The 23,158-nt window shown below is 41.1% G+C and overlaps 1 protein-coding gene and 1 long non-coding RNA gene across 3 annotated transcripts in view; both read left to right on the forward strand.

Annotated features, from left to right (window-relative positions):
• The window catches only part of jade2 (jade family PHD finger 2), a 226,654-nt gene that overhangs the window by 130,638 nt on the left and 72,858 nt on the right, over positions 1-23,158 (forward strand). For both annotated transcript variants that reach the window (XM_085175897.1, XM_085175896.1), the window contains exons 9-10: positions 7,745-8,230; positions 10,844-11,008. In XM_085175897.1, coding sequence (XP_085032023.1) covers positions 7,745-8,230; positions 10,844-11,008 — 651 coding nt within the window. The remainder of the gene's footprint in view (positions 1-7,744; positions 8,231-10,843; positions 11,009-23,158) is intronic.
• LOC146510266 (uncharacterized) lies at positions 2-7,277 on the forward strand. Its single transcript, XR_014876612.1, has 2 exons — positions 2-3,200; positions 3,237-7,277. It is a non-coding gene; the product is annotated as an uncharacterized LOC146510266 (long non-coding RNA).

A 23,158-nucleotide genomic window follows, 5' to 3' on the forward strand; every position in this document is an offset into this window, starting at 1 on the left:
TTATCAATGCTTTGCCCGTCTATCTCATTGTCTTCAAATATTAAAAGAGAAACCCAAAAAACAAAAGAAACACAAGCAGCATTCAAAACGTCCACAGGTTCTACAGTGCTCCAGATTATGGGTTTCAGCTTTTGCTTCTTTTCCTTCTCTGGTTGCTAAATCTCAACTACCAGTTTGCAAACAAGTTAAACCAAGATAAATGAGGGTGTGATTTCAACAGCAACAAGTTTCCTCTTTTTAAATTATCATGCAGCCTGCATGCATGCTGTACATCAGCCAGAGGTGGTTTGTGGATATGTGAAGGTTTCCACTATGTGTAATATTTATTACAAAGGGTGAAACACTGATCCATGAATTTATTAATGAAGCCTTGCAGGTAAAAAGACACAAAATGAGCACAGCATGCTCCAAACACAGCATTTCTCTCATCAAATTATTGTAGTTTTTAGTTTCCTGATAGGCAATGTGGATGTGTTTGAAGCGACTGCTTAGTATGCAAACACAGCCCCTGCTGACACACTTACACTAACCCACTTCACAGACATTAGCCTGTGCATGATTTAGCTTCAAAAGTGCCCTGAAGGTGAACCGCAATCCTAAAGCATTGCGATGCTTTTGCATTTGCTTGCAGCATATGCACATCCCAGATGTATGTACTGGATACGGACGCGTGTGTGCGTTTGCGCATCGGTGAGGGTGTTTCCTGACAGTGTATCCCTGCTGTAGTATCAGCGAACCCCCTGAGTTGGAGTCGTCCGTAGGGAGAGTCTCACTCTCCTGTTTCCATAGCTGAAAGCAGACTGCTGTACAAACATACTTGCTAATCAGTTGAGATGCTTTTCTGCACAGCAGCGCGAGCAGCAGGAGTTCTTTGTAAACCACGTTGTAGAGAAAAGTCGGAAATAAGAAATATTTTTCCGCCTCGAAAAGTTTCAGTCCAGGAGAGAAAATTTCTTTTAATCTATTTTGCCAATTTAAGTGTTTGTTGTGATTTGTGATACAATCATTGTAGATCAATTGCAGGACAATGCATTCACACTATAGCAGACATTAAAGCACAAAGCATGTGTTACCACTGGTATCTGTGTGTTTTTAATGTTGAGTAGGTCAGACAGCTTCAGCCTTGAGTGTTCTTCACTTCGGCACCACTTCCAATAGTGAAATCCACTTTTTGAAGCCTTCGTCTAATGACACCTTGTCCTGTCTCTTTTCATGCAGAGCTGCTAACAAGCATCTGAAGCGCTCATAACAAAGTATACATATCTAACAACCATTAGCCAGGACGTTCTGAGTTAAGAGTCTCTTAATTAGTATTCTACTGAAGATCCGTGCACTAGAAGGTCAACCAGTGCCACCTGTACTGTATATGTAAAAGAGATTCTGTGTACAGCTTTTAATAATGAGATTGTTGTAGCTCTAAGTGTGCTAGATGGATTAATTGAATAGAAAAAGGTCTTGAAAATATGTCGTAAGAATGTAATTTGCTTTATTATGACTCTGGTTATTCCCATATCAAGCGGTGGACATCCAGTAGCTCAGATGTTGGAATATCATAGGATTGGAGCTGAATTCTGTTTAAACATACAGAACTTTGTTTTAAAGTTTAGTCCTGTGCAGTGCTGCACATTTTGTTATTGAAGGGATACCAAGTAAATACAGGGCTGGTATTGCGAAGAACAATACTTATACTTTCAACTTATAAAAGCAACTTATGTAGTAGAGATTTAAGAGATGTGACCCTTAAATCACAGTTTTTTTTTTACTTTCCACAGTTACAAAGCACACCAATCAGCCTTTTATGTATTTTGAAACTGGGCTTTTTGGGGGAAATTTGCCTGCTCTAAAGCACTTTGGATCAACTTCTGTTGTTTAAATTTGCTTTAGGTCAAAAATAAAATAGATGTATTGGGAAACACAAAAGGGTTGTGACAGTTTTCATAGTGCATGTTTGAGGTATATTTCCAAAAAAGAAAACAATTTAACACAATTCAGTGGGCTACATTCTGAACTTGGAGGATGGAAACAAACTATTGATCCTATCGCGCTACAATACTAGTATTGTTATCGATACGATTGACTATATTGACAATTGATTGACATATAGGGAAGATGCTTGAGACCTCTCAAGTGATCACACTGATTAGTTACTGTAGGTCCAAGCTTCTCTCTAATCTCTGCCCCTTTCTGGTTTTTGGGTGGAAAAATGGTGCAGTGGTTAGCACTGCCGCCTCACAGCCTTTCTCTGTGGAGTTTTCCTGTTTATGCTCCTGCTTCCTTCCACGGTGCAAAGGATTGCATGTTAGGTTAATTGGTGACTCTAAATTTGCTAAGGGTCCAATGTAAGTCTATAAGCTCCAGTGCCTGCATGACCCCGAATTCAATTTGTGGTAATATAACGAATGGATAGATTTGTTTAAAATTAATTATGGAGAGTGATGGAAAATCTGCCTAAAGCTGAAAAAGATGGGAAGTTGCTTCATTGATTTTTCTGGTTGGTTGGTACCAAATACATGTGCAACAAAAAACAGAGGAAACAAATCTAGGATTTTTCAGGTCAAGGAAATGTTGATAAATCGCAAGTGGATACACAAGTTAAAAAATGTTCCAGAGTAAAGTATGAACAAACCTCAGTCTGAATAATGTCAGGGGTTTTTCTCAGTTAAGTCTTGCAAAGATTATTTTAGAAAAACATGTTTTCTTCACAAACAGAAGTAGTCAGCAGCAGTGTGGGCACTGATAAAAACATTATTAATGAATCCCTGCCAGAACAGAGCAGGTGCAGTCGAAAAGGCCAGATGAGTTTTTGTTTTTTTTTTTCTTTTTCTTTTTCTTTTTTTGCGATGACTTGGCTCATACCAAACAACACATTTAGCCAACTCCACGCTGTGTTCAACCTTTTGCCTTTTGCCACCGAAAAAGTGAGAGCAGCTGCAGTGGGCTCAATCTGACATTTGGTTGGTAATAAAAAAATGGGTTTACAGTGCAGACCTTTGACCGTAACTCCACGTTTTTATCAGGATGATGTATTTATTGGGGTGTCTTACACAGGCTAAGCATGTGATTATTGGATCACACCTTCTGTTTCTTCATCACTGGCTTTATTTTCTTGGTGATTTATCTGTGCATCAGGTAAAACTGTCAAGCTTTAGCAAACAGTGAGTGTAGGACTCAAGTGCGGGACCCGGGCAAGACGGAGAGAAGTAGAGTGCATTTTGAGATTCTTTATTCGCTTAGAGAAATTGCACATGAACTAACTTAAATGAGCTCTTACTCACTTTAAAGAAATGTAAACATAGAAACAAACTTTATTTAAATACAAGGCTGAGCTCAGCTGAACATATCAATGCAATTAACTGGAGAAAGAGGCGGGCATGAGGAGCGGAGGCAGGTAGCAAGGGACCAGGTAAGATCTGTGAGACAAGAGGACAAGTTAGACAGTGCAGAGAAGGAGGAGGAGGAGGTGAGTTAGGCAATGTTGTCCAGAGGATTATCGTGAGAAAACCTTACTTGAAATCCGAGGTAGTCGGGCCAGGGGAGGGTGCCAAAAGGGAGAGGTTTTGAGCCCTCAAGGAAGCTGGTGAAGGGTGGAGCGTGGGAAGGCTCCGAAGAGCAGCAGCGGTGATCCAGCAGGTGAGTAATGATCTCAAGTGGCAGCAGAAGAAGTGGCATTCGTGAGAGGTGAGTGGTTGCACATGGATGTGAGATCCGGGGCTGGCTGGCTTAGTGGAGACGAGGAGAAAAGGCACAGAATTACATGAGAAACAGATCATAAGAAAAAGCAAATAAAAACAAGATTAGCCTCTTCACCACGTCGGGTGAGCTCATAATCTGGCGGAGTGTGGATGGCCGTGTTGGTCTTATTGTACAGCAGTTGATTGCTCTGATGATCAGCAGGTGACCTGAAGGGGAGGAGAAAACGTGGTTCCAGCTCCACTCCGATGGGGTGGAGGAAAACAGCTGCCTTCTAAACCCACATCTGGCAGCTAACTCAGTGGTCAAAGCTTCTTATGACAGAGAAAAGCCATTTAGTTTTACCTTAAAAAAACAAGGACAAATTAAACTCTTTAAACATGAGAATGTACCAACCAAACTGTCATAATGATTTGAGGGCTGTGCAAAATCCATTAGAGCCAAGGTTTCTTTGCATTAGCTAGCTTGAAAAAAACCTAAAAACCCAGTTAAAAATAATGGATAGTTATCCACCGTCTTTGTTAACCCAGGCTATGTTTGTTGATCGCATACAATGATGTGCCACTTGACTCTTCTTTGACACAAAATGGATGGATTGAGTTAAGCCTGATGAGTCAAGATAAGCAGGTCATGGAAAGAAAATATGGATATTAAAAAAATATATATGGTAAAATCTAGCAGGTGTTGCCAAGAAGACAAAATGGTAATACTGCAGAATGTTCACATGCTTATGCTTGTGCATATGCAGTCATTTCAGACTGCTGCACATCAAAAACAGATTTCATAAACGTGATCACTATATCAGATCTGATACAGTCCCATAGTGAAAAAAAATATGGAAATCATTTGTTTTTCGTCAATAAAGGTAAAATTCATATAAAATATATGCACAATATGAAGTGGGACTTAAACAAGTGCTGTTAAATAAACTCGTCCACTTTATGGGTAGAATGTTGTTATCTATTGGACGCAATATCTTGGATACATTGTCAAAGTTTTAGGAGAAAATTTGCCACTCAGCAATCATCTTGGTAACAAAGTGGCAGCTGTGGTAAACACTTACCCCATTTGTAGCTAAGATGGGCAATTATCAGTTATCATAAAGCCCCGAGTCAAATAAATGGGGAGAGATATAACGTGAATTCCAGTGGTTACCAGAATATAAAACTGTCTAATCTGATAAACAATGAAATAGTTTGGTGATTTTACCCTAAAATAAGCTTTCTTTTTTTGTCATCTACAAAAGGCGTGTATGCTATGCACAAAGTTACGCAATACATGCTATATCAACTGTTTAGGAGTTTATGGACTTTCTTCACCATAGCACAAGTGTTCTGCTGTGCCACATCATACATAAGCCGAGAAACAACACTAGGCACGCTTGCATCTTTACCACGATAATGAGTAGATATACAGTGGGGGAAATAATTGGTATACTAAGTGTTTTGACTTGGGGAGGGACAATCTCGTCCAACATTTAGTAGGACACGACCGCATCCATTGGCCCTTTAATGTGGCAAAGTCATCCTGTACCCTTAGCAGAAAAACACCTCCATGCTTGAATGTGAAGATGGTGTTCTTTTTGAATTTCTCTTCTTCCAAACATGGCAGGTTGAGTTGATGCCAGAAAGCTCGATTTTACTTTCATCTGACCACAACACTTTCTCCTGCACTTTCTCTGAATCATTTAGATTTTCAGTGGCAAACTTAGGCAGGCATGTACATTACCAACGCTGTTAACAGTGGTGTACTAGGTGACTATCGCCCCAGCTGCCTTCAGATCATTAACAGGCTCATTCAGAATAGTTTTAAGATTATCTCATGATCGTCCTAACACCATGATGCAAGCTCTCGTGTGGCGCTCCAGACCGGGGGCATTTCATGGCCATTTTCTGTTTCATCCTCTTGCAAATAATCACACCAAAAGTTGTCACCTTATCACCAAGCTTCTTGTTGGTAGTCTTGTAGCCCATTCTAGCCTTGAGCAAGTCTACAGTTTTGTCCCTGACAGCTCTTTGGTCTTGGCCGTGGTGGTGAAACGGTTGGAATGGAAGATGTGCTTTATATTGAGATCAGGGGAATTTGTGATTATTTGGTCAGTCGGTTGGTTAATTGGTTGAGTGATTAGTTATAATCTGTGGGAGAGAAATCTAGCTGAGTTGTAAGGGATCAAATACCTATTTCACTTTGTGATCTGCAAATCGATGTATAACTTTTATGTAATGTGCTTTTCTGACATTTTTTTGGGTGGATATTCTGTCTCTTATCATTAATGAAACTACCATGAAGATTATAAACGGCCCGTTTCTTTGCAAGTGACTTTCTTGGCAAAGTTAAAAATTTTAGCAGGGGATCAGATACTTACAGTGGTTTGAAAAAGTGTTTGTCCCCTGATTTATTTATTTATTTATTTTGTATACAGGCACACTTAAATGTTTCAGATCATCAGACAAATATAATATTAGAGAAAACACAAGTAAACACAATAAATGCATTTTCTAAATTAAGGTGTTTATCATTGTAATAATAAACACCTTCATTTATAAACTGTAATTTACTTGTGTTTTAAGAAATCGGGAAGGGGGCAAACACTTTTTCACTTCACTGTATTTCCCCCAGTGTACAGGCTGCCACACCTTTTGAACTTCTAGGGTTCATCTGCATTAGCATAATAACACAGTAGGTTTATGTTCTCTCATTTTGCTGTTATAGCACTTCCCTACAGATTTCTAACGGGGTTTGTTTAAGTGGCAAATCTCCCTCATAATCTCTCTGATAATGTTAGGGAAAGAACTGGTGAAAATGTGGTATTTGCAGGCAGTTTTCAATAAAAACCAAGCTTGTCGTGCTCAAAAGACTAAAATATATAACAGTGACTGTACAACTTGACATATTGAGCCAATTAAAGCAAGGAGTCTATCATCATTATCCACATTGGGGAATAACACACATAGGAGGTCTCCATTAGTCAGTTTGCGGTTTCACATGGATTCACATGCTGTTTCACAAATCATGTAAGTTTAATGCAGGATATCTCTGTTAATCCTCCCACACACAAATAGGCTCTAATATTAAGTCCATAAAAGATGAAATGAGAGTGGGTTCATCTGGATCTCTCAGCATACCTGAGATTACAGTCGCACACTTTTCCATGTGCTGCTGAAGGTTGTAGTGATAGATTGGTGTTCGGGCTGATGATGACCTACTTTGGTGTGTGACAGTAGCACAGTCCAAAGCCAACCCGAAGTTCAAGTGAAAAAGAATATACTAGCCAGTTATGTCTCCTTTTTTGCCTCATCGTACAAACCACATTTGGAAATGCTGAGAAGCCCAATGCCAGTTAGGACTGGACTGTTTCTTTGGTAGGAAGTAGTTCCAATTAAAACTTTTTAAAGCTTTTTAGAAAGTTTTTATGAAGCATAAAAGCCAAATAAGGATAAGAAGAAAGAAGTAAAGGGAGAGAGACTTTTGTAGAAAAGTTGTTTTCCAGATGGTTGAGCCGGTCGGATCAGTGATTTTTTTTTTTCTTAACATGCACTGCAGTGCAGAGAGTCACCAACGAGCCTCCTGCCGAATCCTGAACTACTTTGATAAGTGCAGATCTACACACACACTCACACATACTAACAAATGTGTATGCAGCAGTGACACCAGTACAGTCACAAGGGTTCTCGCTTTCTCATACACAGACACACACACACACACACACACACACACACACAAAATCGTACCATGCCTGGAGGGACTCAGTGGGAGGTCAGCTCTTAGTATGACCTGTAATGGATAGCACTGAGAAACATGCACTCACACACATATTGAAACATATCCCAAGTTACCAGAATGTCAGCAGAAATGGGAAAGCTGTGTTTGTTGTGACTTGGTCTGTCTTTCTGCTTTGCTGCACTTGTTCTGGAACCTTGATAACGCAATAAATCAACCAAAAATGACAGCTTAAAACAAACAGTTTTGACAAAATGTCTGAGAACATGAAGACTTTTTTTTTTTTTTTTTTCTGTGTCCCTTAACTCAATTTCCTCTCTGTCCCTCCTCCCAGTGCTCCATGCCCTCCTGTATTGTGGCCTTCCATGTGACCTGCGCCTTCGATCACGGCCTGGAGATGAAGACCATCTTGGCCGAGAACGACGAGGTGCGCTTCAAGTCCTTCTGCCTGGAGCACAGCAACACCAGTACAAACACCAACAGCACCTTCAGCTCAAGCGGACTGAGCAACGGCAATCACGTCACCGCTTCCACCGCCAACGGAGCACACGGTGGAGCCAGACCCGAGTGGGCCGCCCCCGGTCTCGCCTCCGAGCTTCGGCAGGACCAGCAAAACAAAACAAATGGCAGCAGCGATCCGGAGCAGAGGTCGGTATCGCACCTGGTTTCAGTGTCGGCGTCGGAGCGGGCTGAGCGCGACCAACTGGAGAGAGAAAAAGTGAGCCAGAGGAAGCAGAAGCTTCAGGAGCTGGAGGATGAGTTTTACCGACTCGTGGAACCCAGGGAGGTTGCCGAAAACCTGGGGCTGCCCGTCTCCCAGGTGTGTTAAGCTAGGATAGCTATAGGATAGGTATGCCTGAATGTGCATCAAAAAATACCCGCTCCTCTAAATAGTGACTCAGGTATAGGCATGAAGTGCACAGACATGGTCAACAAGATGAGTGGCTGAAAAAACTCACTGATGAGAGAGCTCATAATAGCAGCACTTGTTCCTGCTAAGAGGGAGCAAGTATGCAGATACTGTGGCTGCTCAGTACAGCAGCGACGTGCAGCAGAGCATTTCAGAACGCCCGATTCACCGAAGCATGAAGCTGTTAGGAAGTGCAGTTTCTGTCCAAAGAACAAAAAGCTGAAGGCTCCTATTGATTGATGAAATCCGGGAGAACATTGCCTAGTCGGAAAAATGTGTTTATGTTAAGAGTATAAAATTATAGAAATATGAGAAGACTAATCATGTACTTGCCTCGATTTAGCACACTGGCTCAAGTGTTCCCCATTCATAGGTATTCGTAGACCGCATGATGAGTTACAGGTATTTGTTTAGACCATGCTCTGATCTGCTTTCCAAACATGGACGCTGCTGCTGGAAAGTGTTTTATTTTTATTTAATTTTTTTTTTACTAGGAAAGCTAAACCATGGATTTGAAAGAGTTCTTTTTTTAAAAAAGAATTTTTGATACTGAGTCAACACTGCAGGGCCATTTTGGGTTTTAAAAACATAATAGAGCTGAGAGAGGAAAAAACTCAGATATTGTCTGTAGTTAAGGTCACAAATCTATGAGAAAATATTGTTGTGTTGTCAAAGAACCGCTTCACTTTCCTTGGCAAGGTTGGGGCAACCACATTACACCACAGTGCCTCAGTGTGCTTTGTGTCTTGCCTGCAATGTATGATCTAATAGAGGTATTCATTGTAGTTGGATACACTAATGAAATACTTGGGATTGTAGCCATGTTGTCAAATACCCAGACTTTGAAGAGTCATTGCTTACTCAGATCATGAGTGAAACGTTTTTCTTAGTGCTGCACTTCTTTAATGTGTGCAGTCCCGGTTTATTTTCCTTGGTGTAAAAGGTTGATCCTTCAAATGTGAATATGAATGGGGATTTTTAACAAAAGAAAAATGTCACGTCTACAATCATGGGAAAAATTAAGCTTTTACAGGACTCTATACAGCCCTGTGAAAAACTCGGTGAGGTCGAACAACTTTTAGCGTCAGTAACTTCAAGTAATTATTTTCTGTATGACTTTATCAGCCTCTCAAACTGTTGTGGAGGAATTTTGGCCCACGTTTCTTTAAAAACAGTTCACACTCCATGTGTGCACACCTCTCTTAAGGTCCCACCACAGCACTTCAATCAGGTTAGGTTCATTGCAACGCAGTGATTCAGTTCAGTGCTTAAGTTCATTTACTTGTTACATGACAGAATTTCAGCAATGCTGTAGCTGTCAGACAGATGGACTCACACTTTACTCTAGAGCAGCGGTCCCCAACCCCCGGGCCTCGGACCGGTACTGGTCCGTGATTCGTTTGGTACCGGGCTGCGAGAGTAGAGGCTCAGGTGTGAAATGTATGGTTTTCAGGGTTTTTATCGTTTTTCAGCGTTATTTTGTTATCGTTTTTATCGTTAACTCGGTTTTCCTGGGTCTTTTCACGTGTGTTATGATTAAATCTTCTTTTTTTCGGTACCAGTACTAGTTTTATTTTGTTGTATTTATCCGCGACGCCTTAAAGGCCGGTCCGTGAAAATATTGTCGGGCATAAACCGGTCCGTGGCGCAAAAAAGGTTGGGGACCGCTGCTCTAGAGTACTTTGGTGTACAGAGGAGTTTCTGGTCAACTGAATGGCTGCAGAACAAGCCCGAACCATCACCCATCCACCACCATCCCTGACAGTTGGTGTTTGTGTTTGCATTATACATCATGGACAAACATCTCTACTTTGGTCTCATCTGTCCTAAGGACATTTCCAGATGCAATTTTGCAAACTTAAGCTATGCTTTGGGCTGATTTTGTGAGGATCCCCATTCCTGACCAGCAAACTACCAAAACTTCCATTTTTATAGCATTGCTCACACTTGCTGATGATCAGTTTATCAGGTGTATTTGATTAGCAGCACCTGGTGGCTATTTAATTACACAAATTCCTACAGTATTGAGTAATGGTGCACCTAGTTTTTCACAGGACAGCAGAGAGTCCTTTCTTCTCTATGTGACTATGTGTGTATTTTGTAATTTTGTGAGACCTTTGTAAACTTTTTTCTTTGACTTTAAAATCACAAAGAATATCCAAGGATTTGATCCTTAATTTGAGAAAATTATTGAAGTTTAATATGACTATAAAGTTTCCAAAGCTGGATGACTTTTTGAAATAAATCTCCTGCACAAATGTGCTCTAGAATTTCACATTATAATACTTCAGTGCCTCTAATTGACAATTAAAAACAACAAAAAAGGAAATAGTCCGAAAGCACAGTACATCTACAGTGCCTTCATTGATTTATAGAAAAGCCATGACCAGTTAAAGATGCTCGCACTGATTTTTAACTTCATGAAATTTCTCGCTGCCATCTTTGACTTGAATTGAAATCAAACATGGCAGCGATGCGAACATTATGATAGCGTAACAGGTAAATGTGTGTCTACGTTTTAAGGTGGACTACTTATATCAGTTCTGGAAGCTGAAGAGGAAGGCCAACTTTAATCGACCTCTGGTGACCTTAAAGAGAGACGAGGTGGACAACCTGGCCCAACAGGAGCAGGACGTCCTCTACAGACGCCTCAAACTCTTCACACACCTCCGACAAGACCTGGAAAGAGTGAGTTGAACAATCAGATGCAGACGTTGTTTCGATGTTTGTTTGGTATGAAGCAAAAGAAAACTTGTTTCTTTGCCGAGTGCTTAATTCTGGGCTCATTTCTTTCTGTTTGTGTGTGTTCGGTGTGTGTGCGTTTCGAACATGTGCGAATATTCGTGCTCAGTGCTTGATCCATCCCTGTATCGCTGATATAATTTCCGAGTTAATTTACATTTTTCCGAATGTTAATTAAAAAGATCATTGACAGTATCATATGAAGTTGATTTTTGCTCTCATGAATATTGATGTTAAATGAATGAATGGCTCAAAGGATGACGGGGTAATGAAATGACTCATGGATATAATGAGTGACTGACTGATAGCCAAGTGTTGGAAATGCAAGTGAAAATCCACCAACTGTGCAGAATTCATTTGTTTTTTCTATGATCTGTGATCATTGTGACAGATTAGTTACTTCATGTAAAAAGTCAGCCTGGCACTCTAGGAATTTCCTCAGATTTGTTTGTTTGTTTATTTGTTTGCCGTGTTTTTCTCTCCCACTCTTCTGACTTGGAGAAAAAAACTTCACAGAAAATTCTGTCTCTGGTGACCCGGAGCACAGGAATAGCATACAGTACATACTGTAAAGTCCCTCAGGAAGTGGAAAGTCAGCTCTATAGTGGAAATTGGTTCAGACGTTTTTCGTTTTCGTTTTTCTGAGAGCCTGTGGGTTCGTTTTGTGATGCTCCTGAACCCCCTGCTTGGAAACAGTTTGTTATTCCCCAGAGAAAGAGATGGTAATGCTTGTGCAGCTGCCGTGCCATGGAGAGAAAAGCTTTGATCTGGAGTTTGTTGGTGGATACCAGAATAGGTCCTCCGCAGCGACTCCCTACTTTTACTGAGGCACCTCAGATGGTTTCTAGCTTGGCCCAAATGACCCCAGTAATCAAATATGGTAAATTTCATGATACTGTCAACTTTTAGAACTGAACGCATGGTGTGATTTTTGGGAGTGTGCTACATCTACACCTTGATTGTTGATGAGTTCAGGTAGACCAAGTGTCCTGATTTGGAGGCTAACGTAAGAGCGAGCTAATGGGCATTAATTGTACTGGAGGCTTTAAACCCGGCGAAGAATACTTTTCCGGCTTCTGTGGTTGTGGAAGCAGAAGTTCAGGGAGGCTTTTGAAGCTTTAACTGCTAACTCTAATTAAAGGTGTCTGTGGATGAGGAAGTTGAAAGATTTAATGGAAGCCTGGCCCATCTCTCAGGTGAAGAAATTTCAAAGGGTAGTTAAGATTAGTCCCAAAGTGCTGCATGTTGTGTTGCATTCGTAGTAGCCGTTGTAACTGGATTGATCACATTTTGGAGGGTTAGCAGTATCTTGGTGCAATGAGAAACTTGTTGATCTATTTATGGAGAAAGGAGGTTATGGAAGTTTTTTTTTTTTTTTTTTTTGCCCTGCTCAACACAATGTTCCTTAACATTTAAATAAAACACACTTTTATGAAAATCACTGAGCTGCAATCGAAGAAAACTTATCATTATCTACATGAAATGTTTGCAGCTTGTAGTTTGTAACTGTAGCTGCTAAGAGTTGAGGTTATTTCTGAATGCTGAAATATTCCCCTGCTGATTTCAGTATCAGAGCTTGCATTTGGCTGCAGAACGCGCACTAATATTTTCAGTTTTTTGCCTGGTTTCTTGAATTAGTTGTGCCCATCTTCAAAACCTCACTCCAGAGCTCTGTTAGTACATTGGTATTCTCTGCTGCGGCTGCAGTGCTCTCAAAACCTTTTTCTGACCCTGCAAACTATACAGGATCTAAATTACAGCGAGCAGCCAAACATCTACTGCGGCCAAAATTTAGGGGGATACACGTAAATGCGGTTCGCTAAGGACATGCGGCAGGAGTCCTCTGTTTTTTTTACACTTAAACAACTGTTTATATCATTCCCACAATGAAAAAAAATCTTATTATATCTGCTTACCATCACATAATAAATGACCAAAAATATTCACTGCAGAGAGATTCTTAACCCCTTCAAGGATATTTCTGTCAGCAGAGTCCAAGGTGCATCAGTAATCTAGTTCCTGTTAAATACTTTGGTGTGTAATTTCAGACTGTGTTTGGCTTGCCTTGGTTTTGTTCAGCTTGGTTGATTTAATTTCGTTCATAGTAAAAAAACCTTTTGGTAATTAGGTGGCTCCATATTAACCAAATGACCTTTCTGTACAAAACTAAAAGAGTTCAAATACAAACACAAGAGATAATTGGAGATTTTTTTTTGTTAATTGCTCCTTAGTTTTTCTCATTTAGCCTCAGCTGGTAAGACCAGTGGACTTAAGTTCAGTGCTGATTAGACCACCGGATCAGCGTGCTTTGTCCAGCATCCCACGGTGTTAATTTGGCTTTTAGATGATAATTCCTCCACCTCTTAACTTGAAATAATGGAGTCACAAATCACTTCCCACAGAGCCAGCTTGTCATTTCTAACCAGTGGGCTGAACTTTTTTATGTAGGTCACTTTTTATTTGGGTGAGCCAAATAACTGAAAGCCCTTGCTATACTTAGATATTCTGTAGCTGTGCAAATCACTGTCGATGTACACTATTTTCTGTGATTGGAAGACCACTCTACAGATGTGTAGAGAATTGTGTAACTGTAGCCACACCGCAGTGGTCTCTGGTGGTCAGGGTTTTTTGATTGTTGCAGTTTTCTAACCTCTCAACCAGTCAGTGTGTCCATGGACTCCATAACTCTTCTCCCTCCTGACCACCCATTATTGATGTGTGTGTGTGTGTGTGTGTGTGTGTGTGTGTGTGTGTGTGTGTGTGTGTTGTAGAAGTGAACCATACCACTTCAGCTTTCAAAGGTTAACTCTCTTCATTCTATCACAAAACAGCGAAGCAGTCAGTAGGAAATAACAGTTGAAACAGCTTATTTACTCAGAGTATGTAAAGACGGTGCCTACGTGTACCTCAGTGTTCGAGGCAACTGCGTCCTATTTGTGAAAAATGCAAACACGTGGTGATTTAAAGCAATCCATGAATACATGTTGGATTTAGCTTGAATATTACATCCAAATATTGCAGATTTATGGGGAACATCATTTGGCTTTCACTTAATACAGAAATGTAAATAAAAAGGTCATTTTTCTGGGATTTTTAATGTTCCATATGCCTTCTTTTATCAAACAAAAAACATTAGGAATAATAGGGAGACTGATTTTATTTATAAAGCGCCAAGTCACCACAGCAGATGCCTCAGCGCTCTTTATATTACGAAGGAAAGACCCTGTGATAATACAGAGAAAAACCCTGATGAACCCTATGAGCAAGAACTTGGTGACAGTGGGAAGGACAAACTCCAGGTAGAAACCTCCAGGAGTCCAAAGTCAGCTCTTAGTAAAAATAAAAATGTAGGCCGTGAGAAGTTTTGGTATCACTCTGCTCAATGTTTCTTCCCGGCACTCTTCAGCGTTCTGTTGAGACGCTGCTGCTACGGCAACACTGGGAAAGTGACAGTTACATTTGATCCCTATTTTTTTCAGTTCGTGCGCCCGAAAGACTGATGGCTCATGTGCTGGCAAGGCTGTCCGTACTCCTCTTACAGTACTGGTCGGAATTTAATTAAGCTGACACACAGTGATCGTCTGATGGGTCTTCAACCACATTGTTCTCAAGGTTAAAGTCCCATTTGTCACTGTCAATTAATTTGAATTCTCATTCGTTTGTGCAGTACAGCGAATAAATGACAAGGAAACTTTGTAGTAACCTATGAGTGGTGACAGATGAGCTTCTAGATCCCTGACATTTTGGTTTTGGGGATTTTGTGATTATTATGTAAAATAACTTTGCTGTTTTTAAGCTCTTCTTAAGCTCTTAGAGACAAATATCTGACACTGTTTGCTTCATCTTATTCACTATTATGATTCAATTAGGCTCACACTGAGTGATGCTTATATGCAGCTACAGTTGCACCATCAGCTCACCTCCATTTAGCACCATTAATAATCAGGTGTATAGGAGCTGTAACTTGTAGTAGTTGAACTCTTAAATTCATGTAGTCTTGGTTGAATTGTTGGAACTCCTGGTAGTTATTGACCATACTTCACCGTAAGTACTCTGTTTTATATATTAGGACAGACACCCTGAGTATAGCGACTTTAACTCAATGTTATTGTGTTTTTAAGAAGCTTCCGTGGAGTTGTTGGGGCACAAAGTCTGAATTTTCAAATTGTTTTTGTGCAAATGAGGCAGAATAATGTGTCTGATCATTTTGTTGAGGCATGTTCAAAACAGCATTTAATAGCCTGAAAGCTGTGCTGCGATTGCAGATCAAGACGTGCGGTTGATCTGAAGGTGTTTAATCTGGCTGGCTCCAAATCTAGCAGTGTTCTTCTTGACCACTGCCCAAGTGTGTAACGGAGAAAGTCGGATTGATTAGAATTGCTGCTGGCAAGTCACCCATGAGGAGGATTGATCTCCAATTGGTCACGTTTTGGCCAAGTGAGTGTTGACAGCTCACTGCTGTGATGCCACTGGCTGTCGATACACAAGCTCTCTTTCACTTCATCCGTCTTCTTCACTTTTCTTCCTCCTTTTACTTTTCCACCTCTCACGCCGACACCACCTGTAAGTATCTGCTCTGTCATCCATTGCTGACCTGTTTTTCAAGTGGTCCACCTGCTCTGCTTTGTTTTTTTGTTGCATATGGTATTTTTCTGTGGAGGTGTTGTGTGCATGACATTGTGTTTCTAAGTGCATGTATGTGTCTGTGTGGAAGATAGCGTTGCAATCATCTCTGATTTGCGGGCAAATTGAAAAATCCTCCCCATCCTTCCATCCCGTCATCCCCAGACCCCAACCCAATCAGACCCCACGACCAAAGCCTCCAGCCTGCTGCTTTTGTGAACAAGTGTGTATGTGTGTCTGTGTGTGAGTGTGCGGGTGTGCATGTTGGTGGTGGAAGATTCCAGGGGCTAATGTTGGGGTGGATTATCCCCCTCCTCTTCCTCTTTGAAGTGCTGCCAATGGAACGAATTGCACCGTGCTGTCCCTAATGCACTGTGAGCTTTCTCCATTTCTGTACTCCTCTCCTGAGTGCTGCCCCAACACCCTCCCTTCACCCACAACTCACATCCAATCAGCGTGCAACATGTTGAAGCAATGTGTGACACAGTGATTGGATAGTGTAAGTTAGGTAAACGTTCGACCTTTAAAAAAAAAAAGAGAAGAAGAAATCTGGGCATAGGTGCAGTAGAGGATGACGTAGAAGCAGATTTTGTGCAATTCTTCTTTTTTTAAAATTATATTTTATTTTTGGCCTTTTTGAATAGAGAAGTGAAGAATGACAGGAAAGCGGAGGAAGAGAGAAAAGGGAAGACATGCAGCAAAGGGCCGCAGGTCGGACTTGAGACTGGGCCTGCCCACTCTCTGCCACACAGCATGTGGTTGCCTGCTCATCCCAGTGAGCTAAACTGGTGCCTAGATTTTTGGCAATTCTAATGATCTTGACTCCATATTTGGGATGACAACCTTTATTTTTCAGCACAGCCTGAATTCAACTCTCTTTGCCAGGCTTTCTTCTCATTTCTTTAAGTAGTCTTAAGGAATAAGTCTCCAGGCTTGTAGAAAGATATTCAAAGCTGGTCTTTGGCTGCCTTTTGTTCTGTTTTCTGTCATGATGATCCCACACTCCTTAAATAATGTTGAGGTTTGGGCTCTGGGGAGGCCAATACATGACTAATACTGTTCCCGTGCCTCTTTCTCTATCAGGTATGTTTTTACTGCATTGCGTTTGGGATCATTATACTGAAAAATGAAGCTGTTACCAATCACTCCATTAGATCTGTTTTCAGAGCAGTTCTTGTGTAATTTGGCATCTATCAGCCTTTTTTCCCTGTTTCCCTACCTTAAGAAAGGCTTCTGGACTGCCATTCTTCCACCGAGACAATTTCTGATGACCTTTAATTGAAAAGTAGATGGATCAACTGAAGGGTCAGATATTTAGGTGTCTTTTTTGTTTTAATTCAATTTAATTCAATTCAATTTTATTTATATAGCGCCAAATCACAACAAAAGTCGCCTCAAGGCGCTTCATAGATACAGAGAAAAACCCAACAATCAAATGACCCCCTATGAGCAAGCACTTTGGCGACAGTGGGAAGGAAAAACTCCCTTTTAACAGGAAGAAACCTCCGGCAGAACCAGGCTCAGGGAGGGGCGGCCATCTGCTGCGACCGGTTGGGGTGAGAGAAGGAAGACAGGATAAAAGACATGCTGTGGAAGAGAGACAGAGATTAATAACAGATACGATTCAATACAGAGAGGTCTGTTAATACATAGTGAGCGAGAAAGGTGACTGGAAAGGAAAAACTCAATGCATCATGGGAATCCCCCGGCAGCCTACATCTATTGCAGCATAACTAAGGGAGGATTCAGGGTCACCTGGTCCAGCCCTAACTATATGCTTTAGCAAAAAGGAAAGTTTTAAGCCTAATCTTAAAAGTAGAGATAGTGTCTGTCTCCCGAATCCAAACTGGAAGCTGGTTCCACAGAAGAGGGGCCTGAAAACTGAAGGCTCTCCCTCCCATTCTACTTTTAAATACTCTAGGAACAACAAGTAGGCCTGCAGAGCGGGAGCGAAGTGCTCTAATAGGGTGATATGGTACTACAAGGTCATTAAGATAAGATGGGGCCTGATTATTTAAGACCTTGTATGTGAGGAGCAGGATTTTGAATTCAATTCTGGATTTAACAGGAAGGCAATGAAGGGAAGGGAATTCATCATAGATCTGTGTTAAGTGATTCAGCAAACACACAAACAAAAGAAAAGAAATTCTAGACTGAACTGAAAATGTCCAAAGAAAAAACATTTTAAAAAATTATAAGAACATCTGGGCTGCTTGGAAGCACAATATAAAATATAAAAAGATCGAGCATCTACCAACACTGGTTTGGTAGGTGCTTTGAGCAACATATTTAAATAGGTGATGTTTCCATCTAATGAAAATCACAGAAAAAAGATATAAATTGTTAATTAGAGAGTATCAGAGGTGTTGACATGTATTTTTCTTTTGGATAGAACCGGGCTTTCCCCTGTGACCTAGCCCAATACTACAAGCTGAACAGCCCCTGGGTCCAGATTCATACTTTAACCAACAGACACGAGAATAATATCGATCTTCTTTATCCAGTTCTGAGCAACTGAGAGTGAACCATAATTCCCAAACCATTATACCAGGGGTCCCCAATCCCAGTCCATGAAGGCCAGTGTCCCTGCAGGTTTTAGATCTCACCCTGGGTCAACACACCTGAATCACATGATTAGTTCATTACCAGGCCTCTGGAGAACTTCAAGAATGCTGAGAAGGTAATTTATCCAATTTAATCAGCTGTGATGGATCAAGGACACATCTAAAACCTGCAAGGACTCCGGCCCTCGTGGACCGGGATTGGGGACCCCTGCATTATACCATTCCTCTCAGATAACAATGGTGTTTGGTTATATCAGTAGTATGAAATAGAAGGCAATGATAGCTGCAGTATCAAAAATTGTGCTAGCAACTGTTATGAAAAGTTTAGACTGAAGAGTTCTGGAAAAGTTCGGTTTGTGGCGTTCATACCTGGTTTGATCACAGCTCTGGAATAATTTCCCAATGAAACTGAGACCGATGATTGTATTTTGTTTTGTAAAACTGCAAAATATACACAGTTATGCATTTGTGACGATACTGGAACTGAGAAATTATAGATTTTACTCAGCATGGCTTCTCAGAAGAGCTCACTGAGATTAAATAAAACTAGAAAAAGAAGGGAGAGCTTCATGAATATTGAAGGGGAGGTGAAGGTTCAGGCTCTGGAAGCAAAAAAAAAAAAAAGAGTAGGACTGGAAATTTAAAGTTAAAACTTTAGTGAGGTGACCTGTAAGGATTCCCAGAGAGGGGAAATGACTGGGACGTGATTCACTGCGGAAATGGGGATGATGGAGAGAAAGCAGGTGTGAAAGAATATATTTTCCTTTCTTGGTTCTTCCTGCATGTTTTCACTTCTAAAACCACTCGAGTCAAACAATGGCAGTTAGTCTTTTCCCACCGGTCAGTCAGTGCATCGGTACTACAGCCAAGGCTGGCAGGGTGTCTGATGGCATGCCGCCGTTCTGTGTCCTGCCCTCTGCTCTCCCTCGCTCTCTCACGGTAACGACTTGGCAGTACATTTGGCTCAGCAGGTCAGCAGTCCCACACCCAGGAGGCCCTCAGAGCAGAACACAGCAGTACACTTATGAAACAGTCCATTTAAGGAAGGGGAAAGTTTTCATTATGAGTAGCTAACATATGTTTTATATCATATTTTTCTCTCTTTTTTTTAAACTACAGAGTGCTGACAAGGAGGGAGTGTAGAGAGAGGTTATATGAAGAGAAATTGATGAGAAGAAGGGATATTGTATGTATTTAGTACAGATTTAGGCAGAGGTGTTTGGACAGTGCAGCCGTGGCAGCACCATCAGCCTTTAGCTGCAGGTATCTGCCAGGTAAACTGTATCGGTACACTGTGTGCCGAGGCACTAGGGAGGAAAGCCCATCAGCTAGTTTTCCTTGGCTACAGGTTACAGTTTCACAGTTTGTTTTCTTTCCGCAAACCCCCCTCGGCGCTTCATTCTGTTTGAGGAGAGAGAGGAAGTTCGGAAGCAAAATAAAGAATGAGAGGAAAATGTATGTGTACACAAGCCCGCAACCACTAATCTGCTGACTTGGATTTGCACTGCTGTGAGTGAAACTATTGGCAGGAAGAGGTTAAAGGGAGGAACTTCACACATCAAACCAAGCCTAAAGATTAAAAAAAGTGTCTTGGCAGAAAAGGCTTGCTGCTTGTGTCTTTGTATTTTTTTCTCAGGCAATCGACATGTATGGATTTACTGGATTTTCTTCAGCTTGGGTTGACCCACGTTTACAATCCACACACGGCAAAATCCACACGAGCCACCAGAGAAATCTTCCTATTGCTCGATTTTCTTTTAATCTTTTTTCTTCCCCACAGTTGAAAGGAACCACAGAAACACAGAAGCATCTTTCTTCTTTATAGTCTCAATATTCTTAATATTCTCAAGTTGCCTCAAGTTATCCAAGAATTCCTTATTTATGGAGTAAATTTTCTTTATTTATTTTTACAGTTGTGACCCCTCGGATTACCCGTGGCTTCCTTTTTAATTAAGTGATTTTTTTTTACTCATTGATGCTTGTGAAGCATAATCTCTGCTTGTTCTTCAGACTTTTTACGCCCATAAGGTGGGTGTTAAAAATGTATCAAACTGAACAAAAAGGAGTCTTTTTAGTGTTATGTATTGCTCAAGCTCCAAAACTCCTGGATCCTATTTTTCCCCATAAAGAAACAGGTTAATTTCCTTTATGATTTTGAAGTGATGGTGGGGCATTTGATAACGATAGTTTGACGTTTGATGTGCTTTTTAGGTCATTTAGATTGCTTGGTAGATAACTGTCATGACTGTGACACGTGTAAGACAAAGCTAACTTGGCTATCTGTGCATGTTCAAAGTTTAAGCGTAGTGGATGATGAATAGCAACTTCGTCCAGTAAAAACGAAGCCATTTTACTTCCTTTCTTGCAAAGGCCAACTTTCTTCTGATTGGCTGCCCCTCATAAACTGAGCATCTGAACAGCAGGTGAGTGTGGCTGTCCATGATAGATGTGCATAATAGGGATTTCCCCTCTAAATAAGCAGTGAAGAAGGATTTTATACACAACCTGAGCTCAGTGGGTTTTTCGTTTTGTATTTTTATTATGGTAGGGGGTCCATTTTACCCTACTGTAAGTCCTTAATGTTTGTGCTACAGCAGGGGTGTTAAACATGAGGCCCCAGGGGCCTGAATCAGCCCACTGACGACTCAAATCTGGCCCACTGGACTGCTTGAGAAAAGGTGAAGGACACAAGTTTTACAGCTTTTCCTATTGAGAAAGACTGCCTATGCCAATTGCCATTCATACTACACCAAAGCAATTAACTATCAAACAATTAAATGACAGGTTCCTGTTTTTCCATTATCAGTGAGTCCATAGAAAATTTACAGAACATTTATGTTTTATAATTACAAGACAATCTGTGCAATGAACTATCAGAATGTTTTATGTGATTTTTCACATTTATCATGTAGCTTCAATGGTCCAGCCAACCAAAAATTAAAGTGGGCTGCATGAAGCTTATGATTTAGAAGGAGTTTGTTATCCTTCTACAAAATTTTAAAGAGGAGAAGATGAGCTCTAAGGGGATATTTGGTGTATGACGGTAGCACAAAGCTTTCACAAAGTAATACTGTCTGAACACAGAGAGAAAAATCATCTCAGTGTCACATTACTGTAACACCTCAACCATTGTGGGCTATTTTGTAATGCATTATTTTGTAATTTTACAGCCAAAGTTACAAAATAAGTCCAGACAGCCTGTATGATACTGATACTATAAAGGTCTAATGTGCATCCAGTATCTTTTAAACAGTATTTAAAAGGCAGAAAATAAGGATGAGCACATAAAGCCTCATTTACTCAGTTACCCTGGTTTGTACAACAGTTGCTCTTCTGTAGGCTCAGACCACACTGGCCGGCCTTCACAAGCACACCTATAAGCCTTTAACCATTGTTGAAACACACCTAAGACGTGCCGTTCTGACCAAGTCCTAATCTGCTTTCAACACAACAGTTTCAAGATCTGACTGTTTACTTGCTGCTTTATTTAGCACACTTCTTGACAGCCTCTCTTGTAATGAAATATCAACCGTTATTAACGTTGTCTGCCGGTAGTTTTGTTGTTTTGGCTGATCCATTTAAGTGCTTTATGACTTTATGACCTTCTACCTGTAGCTTCCCTTCAAAATGTATTTTCTTCTTTTTAGCCAATCCTGAAAATGGCATTTGACTTTAGTTTGTTGCATTCATGTGGTTGATGTAACCAACTTGTAACCTCTCACACCCTCCCATAATCATCCCCCAGCCACTTCAACATCATACATCCAGCCACTCATTTGGCATGAAAAAGTCCCTGGTGTTATGCAATGTTAGGTAGGGTCAGGGCGAGGACAGAGAAATGGAAAGAGCGACACAGACTACTTGGCTATGTGAGCCCTCTTCCTCTTCTCTTGCAATCACACAGTTCACACCAGTGCATATGCACTCAACTTCTTATGCTGACTGACATGCCTCACAGTAGCGCGTGCACAAATCGATGCATGCTTGGCACCCGTACAGTGCAACGTCACTCATTGGCCTGCGCGCTTGCCTGCAGAGATGTGCACACATGCATCGACACCCTACACACATTTTTTTTTTACAGCTCTGCATGTCTGTAGGTGGGGGTTGGGTCGGGGAGATTTCTCGCTCCAGGCCAGACGGGCCGAGTCAGACAGACCCACCCTGTTGGATCAGCATCAGCCTGGCTCCCCACACACAGCTCTGCTCCAAACCTAATACTGGCTCTCTGCACAAAATCCCTTCTTCTTAGGCTGCTGTCTGTTTCCAAGATGCTTCAAGTTACCAGGAGAGGAGAAGACAAGGGTCTTTTCTATCCAGCAGCAACGGTTACTGTTAAGTTCAACATTCAGCAGACACTGTAAGTGTTTTACCAGCCAACCAGGTCTCCTTTGTACATTTAGTACAGACCTGGAAGTCAATGTTGGCTTACTCCCAATGTGCGAGGCAAAGTAACGTAGACTCCTGAGGGAAGCAGTCTGGTCCTTTCAGTGGTTTACAGCCTTTCTGCTGCAGGATTTTTGGCCCATGTTCTTGCTTGCTGATGGATTCTCCAGAGAGAAAAATAATCTTGATTGATGTGAGTAGGATGTATAGTTTTGAGGGATGTTTAAACACGGCGCGCCACTTGCTGAGTCTGGGCTGATTCGAATTAGATGAGCTGTGACCTAACTGTACACCTCACGCGGATTCATCAGCACATTTAAAACTTCAAGGTTCATTTGTCATTTTAAATCAAACATTATGTTTTGCTTGTTATGCTTTGTGTATTTGAAAGCTATGATTTAAGGTAGGACATGTTTTCACAATTGTGGCATTGCCTGCTTATTAAGTAGTGCATGAGGTGCAATCTTCCTAAAGGGTGAAGATGCACTGTACAAACCTGTCGCTCTGTTTAGATTTGAATAGA

This window comes from Neolamprologus multifasciatus, chromosome 10 (assembly GCF_963576455.1).
Source record: "Neolamprologus multifasciatus chromosome 10, fNeoMul1.2, whole genome shotgun sequence".
NCBI classification, from domain to species: domain Eukaryota; kingdom Metazoa; phylum Chordata; class Actinopteri; order Cichliformes; family Cichlidae; genus Neolamprologus; species Neolamprologus multifasciatus.